The 7,255-nt window shown below is 44.3% G+C and overlaps 1 protein-coding gene across 1 annotated transcript; it reads right to left on the reverse strand.

The window, feature by feature from the left end:
- Positions 1–4,083: 4,083 nt before the first annotated feature.
- Positions 4,084–6,696, reverse strand: FIGN (fidgetin, microtubule severing factor). The gene is made up of 2 exons (XM_062579005.1): positions 6,637–6,696; positions 4,084–6,335 (listed from the first exon to the last, which is right to left on the reverse strand). Exons 1-2 carry the CDS (start codon positions 6,680–6,682, stop codon positions 4,084–4,086), a joined length of 2,298 nt encoding a protein of 765 aa, XP_062434989.1. The 5' UTR covers positions 6,683–6,696.
- Between the last annotated feature and the right edge of the window lie 559 nt (positions 6,697–7,255).

Here is a 7,255-nt window from a genome sequence, read left to right on the forward strand (position 1 = left end):
TTTTTACAGAGCATAGCCCCCAAATAGCCACTACAGACACCCAGATGGTGTTTGGCCTATGTATTTTAGTCAGATGGTTTATTTCCCCCTCGGTAGGTTTGTAATGCTCAAGAAAACATTTTGCCCATCTATCTGCATTTGAGTAGAATACAAACTGACTAATAGATAAATATGCCGCATGAAAGTAAATAGCCTTAAAGTAAACTGCTTTCACATTCCATTGATCAGCTCAGTCAGCAAACTTTTCTATAGTGTCACTAACGTTCTAAGTATTTTGGAGAGAAACATGCCAGAAGTATAGAGTATTTCCATTTCTGTCTCACATAAGGTTATTATGAACTCCTCCTTGAATTGATATTGATCCTTCAGCTTGTAGAATTACTCCTACAATTTATTTTATTTTTGTTGCCGTAGGAATTGTTACAAAGCTACAAGGAAGAACATGAGCTAATGTATACACATTAAAAAAATATCCACCTACATAAAGCATCTACTGTGATAGGCTGACACAGCAGATGATCATTAACCATTTCAGGCTCTTAAAATCCAAGGCTGCAGCACTGCTTGGGAACCTGCCACTGACCGCTGGTGCGGCTGCAGCCCCCCGCTTTGCCCAATTGCAAGAAACAGCAAACAGCTTCCTTCTATGGAAACTTAAAGACTAGCAAACATTTCATCCTGAGGACACCATTAGAATATATTTTTTCTCCCTTCACAAAAACGATCCTAATCTTTGGGACTCACTCAAGCTCTGGGGTGCTCAGCTCCTGGAAGGAGCTTGCCTCCTGCTGGGACCCTCCTGGAACGACGCCTGCTGGGAGAAGCGACGGCTCAGCAGCACCCAGCACCCAGAGCCCCGCTCAGCTAAGGAGAAAAGAGAGGCTGACTGGGAGAGAGAGGAAAGCAGTAAGGAGGACAGGACTGGGCAGCTCAGCCCCTAGACTGAGGGAAGTTCTACTGAGGGAGGTAAGGTGGCCAGAAAAGCCTGGAGAAGTGCTGTGTCCTCTCCAGGGAACGCTACCTGCTCAAGTTTGCTCTTTCAGAGGCCCTCCAGGGATGGCTGCTAGCAAGGAAAGACTTAGGCAGCTCTGCCTTCCTCTGCAGCTGCCATGGTAGGGGTGAAGTTTTCAGCTTCTGCTGTCCCCAAAGCTGAACCAAGCCCCTGCAGTGCACGGGAGTGTATGTGGAAGCTGCATTTTCACACCATCTCAGTTTCTGCCAACTTGTCACATCAGTTAACATTTGAAAAATCCATTTCCCAGAGTGACTTTTTGAAGAGAATGATTTAAAGCTGGAAGCCAAAGTGACCATCTACAATTTCATTTGCTTTTGGTTTTGCTATAGGATAAAAAGGAGGAAAAAAAACCCACACTAGTGTGTAGCATTCATTTTACTAGCTGCAAAAAAATCAGTTATGAGTATGGTTTTCTTAGAAGTGGTCTAAACAAAAGTTGGTTTATCTGAAGTTGCCTGAGCCTTTCAAATGAGCACAGCTCAATGGTAGATATGAAAGGCAACGTCTAAGACAGAAATTGGGTCAGCTAACTGCAATAGAAAACTTGCCATGTAATCAGTGTGAACTTACAACTAATAGGGACATCTGGATTTCCCAGTGATGAGGATGGTGGAACAACTAGGATGAAGAAACAGCTTGTGGAGGTTTAGGAAAGCAGAAAGACTGGGTCCTAGCAAGGACTGTAGGCTGTAGTTGCTGTTCGAAAGAGGGGAAGGGGGCAAAAAAAAAACAGCCAAAAAAAGCAAGCGATGTACTTAAGTCTTACTTTTTATATCCTTAATGAAAGGCACTGTTTTTAAAATGATACTTTTATGCTTAAAACAAAGTTTTAGATAGACAAAATGTTTGCCAGGAATCCATCTTAAATTAGATTTTGGTTTATTTGCTCTGTTTTTAGCATGACCTATCTAAATATATATTTACATATATATTTTTATATATATTAAAGATAAAGGAAAGTTATAACCAAGAGTCATAAATTTCCAGCAATATCACAAAATCCCTCATTAGCTTTCTGAACGCTATATGTCTCCATTGATTTAACGGAACAGACGAGTTCTGTACAGTTTTTGAGAAGACAAACATGGTCTTGTAACAGATTGGTATCTCTCTTCTTGGGGCTTTTCAGTGCATATATTTTATGGTTTTGAATGTACATTACTTAAAAGAAACATTAAATGCCAGTGCTTTGCAACAGTTTTGTTACTGTCTCTTTAAAGTAAACAAACAAACAAAAAATACATTCAAAAAAGCCAGGCTGCTTTGCTCACGCGATGGCAGAGGCTTTGGGCAGCTGCAACATCCACTGCTCCTGCTCAGAGACATTACCCAGCATCAGTCAGCTGTCACAAAAAGAGTTGTACATAAAGCATTAAAGGATAAAAGGAAAGCCGGGGCGGGGGGAGAACTGAGCAAAATGCCACACATGGCAGTTAGACTTCCCAGAAGGAAGACACCCGAGTATGCATATTCTCGCTCTTCCTCGGAGGGGGGGGGGAAAGCAGGGTAAAGAGCACTAACATACAGAAACACTTGACTTCAAGGGGGAAAAAAAAAACCAGCAGCTCTCTGAAACTTGTTTAGCAGGTTCGCATTCCTAATGTAATCTGACTTTTGCGTTAGTTTTGTTTTTTGCCCTATTCCTTACTTTGCTTTCCAAGAGAAATGTAACAAAACTGAGGTAGAAATAATGGTGGGCACACTCCAGCCTGCAAGACTTCTAATGGATGCTAAATGAAGATTGCATTAAGGACAATGGACACACACAATAAAAACTCAATTTTACAGTTTGGGAAGGGAAATAAATGTATTTTGAGGGTTCAGTTTTGCTTTGCTGTTTGTACTGTTCGGTCACAGTCTGCTGCGTTGCTCCACGCAGCTCTGCAGCCCGCAGCTCTGCCAGTGACCTGCGCTGATTCTGTTCCCTACAGCTTCACCAGAACCACCTCCAAACCACAACCAGAGCCGCCCGGTAAAGGCCAGCAGTCGTAGCTTAAGGTAATTTGCCTCCCGGAGTCCTACCGAATCTTACGTTTTACTGTTTCAGATGCTAACATAAACCGATTGAGTGGCTCTTTTTTTCATCTATGCACCTTCTAAAGACTGTATCACATAATTATCAAGGAGCAATACGCTGAAAACTCTTACAGTTTACCAACAAGAAGAATCATTTTGCTCTGGTACGATCTGACAAATTGGCAAACGAACCGTTCCTTAACACCGGGAAATCCTTCTGCTTCTGTTTTTCAAAACTGTAAAGTTTCAGTCATACCGCACTCTATTTCTTTCCTGGATACATTCAAAGTAATTTTCCTTGCCATTTTCCAATTGTTGAGGTAAACATACATATTTAATATAAAGTAACATTGAAGCCTAGCCTATAACTCTCAGCAGTACATAGTGCTTTCAACACATTCCTTTGAGGTACTGTACAAATCACAATCACTTTCCTGAGTTTTTGCAGACAGAACATTAAAAGAAATGAACTGCAGAAATTAAGGTCCAGATTACCATTACCCTGTTTTACCTGTTCTTAGTTTAACACCGCAGAACAGACAGGATTGAGGAATACTGTTGCTCTTAGAATAGCAAAAATCTGGTTCTCTGTCGCAACACAACCGTTCATCTCTTTAGTCCAATAATGTTTGAAGTTAAAGCTCTTTATATTAGCACATGCCACCAATGTAATTGTGAGGCAAACAAAAAATAAAGCACCACTTCAGGCACTTGACAGCAACTAAATCTCAAGAACAGCAGAATGGAATCAACACACAGGGTTCATGTCCTTCTGAAATCAACCCACTTGCACCTTGCTCCTTGGTGAGTATTGTCTAGCTTGAACAGAACTGAGCATCAACATACGCTTTCTGTCATGTGTGGCTTTCTCAGATCAGCAGCTCTTGTTTGATGCACTTTTCCTTCAAGTCTACCCTGACTCGTTAGAGGCAAGGTAAATCATAGTCTTCCCAGTACCCTTTGCAATTTTAACACTACTGAAAAGGGTTCTCTACCCTATGTAGCAGGTTCTGTGTGTGCCAACATTCATTACATTTTTTTAAAAAGTAGTATCACTGACTGCAACCAAACATTTTGTTCCATTCAACATATGTATCAAGCTCTTTTTGAGATATGCTAGGCTGTATCTTGCAGAAAGCATTTTCAAAGTCTTGATATGTAACTGGCCTCAACTGGCTGGGCATAATGGCTGAAAGGTCTGTGGCTGGCATGGCGTGGAGTGGGCCCACCACTGCTTCCTGACACAAGTGAGCCACATCTAGTCCAGAAAAGCCTTCTGTGCGCTGGACAAGCAGTGCAACCTCCTTGTCATTGAGACAGTAATTGTGCTGTGAGAGCAGTTGTACTATTATCTGGTGCCTCGCTGTGCTGTCAGGAAGTGGGATTAAAAGTCGTTTCATGAAGTACCTTCGAAGAGATTCATCAATTTCTTCTGGTTTACTTGTGGCGCAAATTACTACTATTTGGTCCTCAGCAGAAGTCAGTACAGTGTCCAGCTGCATAAGGAACTCGGTTCTCATCCGACTTACTGGACTGTGTTCTTCGCTCACTTGGGAAGAAAGAAGCATATCAATGTCACTAACAAAAATCACCGAGGGTTGGCGACACCTTGCCACGAGGAAGGAAGCGTGGACAATTTTTTCTCCTTCCCCTAGCCACTTTGTGACAAGGCCAGAGCCAGTGATTTTGAAAAACGTGGCTCCTAACTGACTAGCTATACATCTGCCCATTAATGTTTTGCCTGTCCCCCGAGGTCCAAACAAAAGGATGCTCCGAGGTAGAGCAGTCAGTCCATTGAATGCATCTGACCTCAATACTGGCCATAAAACCTCCTCTTTGATGACGGCCTTTACTAGATCTAGGCCAGCGATGTCATTCCAGTCCACAGGAGGTCCTTGGTTGATAATCTCATTGGTAACAAGGTCAATGAGGTGCGTGTCAGTATTCTTCAGTTGCTCGTCCACAGAGTGGTTGGATGAGGTAGCTGCACGAAGTCCCGGGCCTTGCATTGGGTGAGGAAGGAGCTGCCTGTGCTCATCGCCGTGCTCATTCATTACTGGGGAGGTGTACTTCCCAAATGAGTCACTTGATCTCGAACCCAGTGAGTTTTTAGCAGTACTATAGGATGGGGGTGTTAGAGCCCTACTGGACTGGCTGCTGAATTTCCTTTGCTGTTCAGAGGACATTAGCTGCTTTGTTGGCTTAAATGCTAAGGATGATGTTTCAGCACTTCTGTCAAAACCATTCCCCCTGTTTGCATTTGAAATGCTGTTGTCGGGCATTCGATACATGGGACTCTGTGTAGATCTCTGTTGGCCATAGCTGTAATTTCCATAACTGGAGTCCATTTCTCCTTGCCCTGCCATGTAGAAAGCTTTCCTTTTGAGAGAGCTGGCTGAACTGTTTGTCAGGGCGGATGGTGCAATGGGCGTCAGACCATGACCCTGGTAGGAGTAGCTGGGTACAGTAGTTGGGGGCAGAGGAGTAGGAGCAGGGATTCCTGAAGGCAGGTAGGCGGAGGGAGGTGGTGCTCCCCCAGGGCTGTACCCAGGACCAACAGCGGTTTGAGGAGGATAACTGGCAGAAGGGTAGCTGTAACTGGAGAGGTTAGAAGTCCCATTGTAGCCTGGGACGAGGGCTGGTGGTGGTGGTGGCGGCGGTGGGGGCTGTAAAAGCCCAGAGCTATGCAAGGGGGACGGATGCGGGGAAGGAAGTGCAGGTGCTGGCTGGCCGCTATAACTGGTATGCAAGTAAGATCCGTTGTATCCTGTGGCATATTCCTGAGATGGGAGCCCTGAATGAAGACTGGGAACTGTATGACTTCCACAGGTGCTGCTAGAATAACTGGGTTCTGTCAGGTTACTGGCCACCCCAGGTGAACTCCCTATACTGGCAGAGACGTCTGCGGGAGGGAGGGCTGCACTTACACCAGCTTTGCTGGCGGTAATAACATCTGGGACACAGTTCATGGGATACACGCTCTCCGAATTCAGCGAAGGCTGCCAGGGCTCGCTTTCATTCTTCCGGCCGTTCACTAGCCCTGATGGAGCTTCAGAATAATTGCTAAGGATGGGCCGTTCAGCAGGGCCTTCTAGAATACCGGAATATTTTTCTGCATACTTTTTCAAAAGATTGGAGGCGGTCAGAGCCGAGATGTCGTCGTTGGCCCAGGCGTATTGATAGGTGCGCTGCAGATGCCCCCGGTAGGCTTCTACCTTGTGGGCAGGAGACCGGGTGGTTGAAGTGATATCAAAGTGCTGTTCTGGCCACTGGGCATGCTCCGGCGTCCACTGCATCTTCAAGCCTGTGGTTGCAGGAAAAAACAAAGTTAACAGTGATCTTAGCCTTTTGCAGATGCTTTTAAATGAGTTCTCAAATGTACTCTCTGCAAACTTCTTCAGCTGTCTAAAATACAGCATTTAGCACTACAAGTCCTTAAGGAAAAGAAATGCAATGCCCTTATGAAGCAGCATAAACAGTCAGATTTGTTTATTATAGGCACATGCACACAGAGCCGTATTTTTTGTCGATTCAGTGGGGGAGGTTGTCAGTTTAAAAAAATAGAGCTAACGCCCGATTTCTTGAAGTAATTAAATAAGACTTACATTTTAAATACTCTGAGTGCAGATTTATTGTTAACGCACACGGCATCCAACTGCTCTGTCCTCTCTCATCACCGTTTCAGTTTTATATTTTAACCAATATAAAAATACGAGACACAGCTGACAGATCACATCTAGGATACCTCTCTTATTTGGTACTGAGCACCTAGTTAGCGCAGTATAATGCACCCTGCGCAGAACAATATGACACAGGCATAGCAGGTCATTCCATAATCCAACTCTCATCTAAAGTGGTCCACGACAGTTTCAAATCTGCTTCGTGGAGTGCAGCAAAGCAATCTCCCAGGCAGCGCTCCGTCGCTTTCATCACACAAAGCCTACAACTCGGTATGAATTACAACTGGCTCCTTTCTGCCTCTCAGTTCTGTTGTTGAGGCTCTGGAAAAAAAAACAAGCATGACTTGTCTGGCAGTCTCCTTGCTTGCTCTTTCTCCCCCCTCCCCTCCACAGCCTCCAGGGTACAAAGAAAGAGGGGGCGGGGGAATGAAGCCAAGTCCTAAAAGTTCTGTAGCTTCCACAGCTGGCTATAAAACCCTATCAATGAAAAAAAAAAAAAACAACGACAGGACGCAATTGCTATTTTAAAGCAATTAATCTTGCA

This window comes from Rhea pennata, chromosome 6 (assembly GCF_028389875.1).
Source record: "Rhea pennata isolate bPtePen1 chromosome 6, bPtePen1.pri, whole genome shotgun sequence".
In the NCBI taxonomy this organism is placed as follows: Eukaryota; Metazoa; Chordata; class Aves; order Rheiformes; family Rheidae; genus Rhea; species Rhea pennata.

Bases quoted from the DNA above. Each gene is read 5' to 3' on its own strand.
- FIGN (XM_062579005.1), bottom strand. From the start codon at position 6,682: ATGCCGTGTGCGTTAACAATAAATCTGCACTCAGAGTATTTAAAAT. The intron at 6,336-6,636 runs GTAAGTCTTATT...CTGCAACCACAG, and splicing joins GCACTCAGAGTATTTAAAAT to GCTTGAAGATGCAGTGGACG.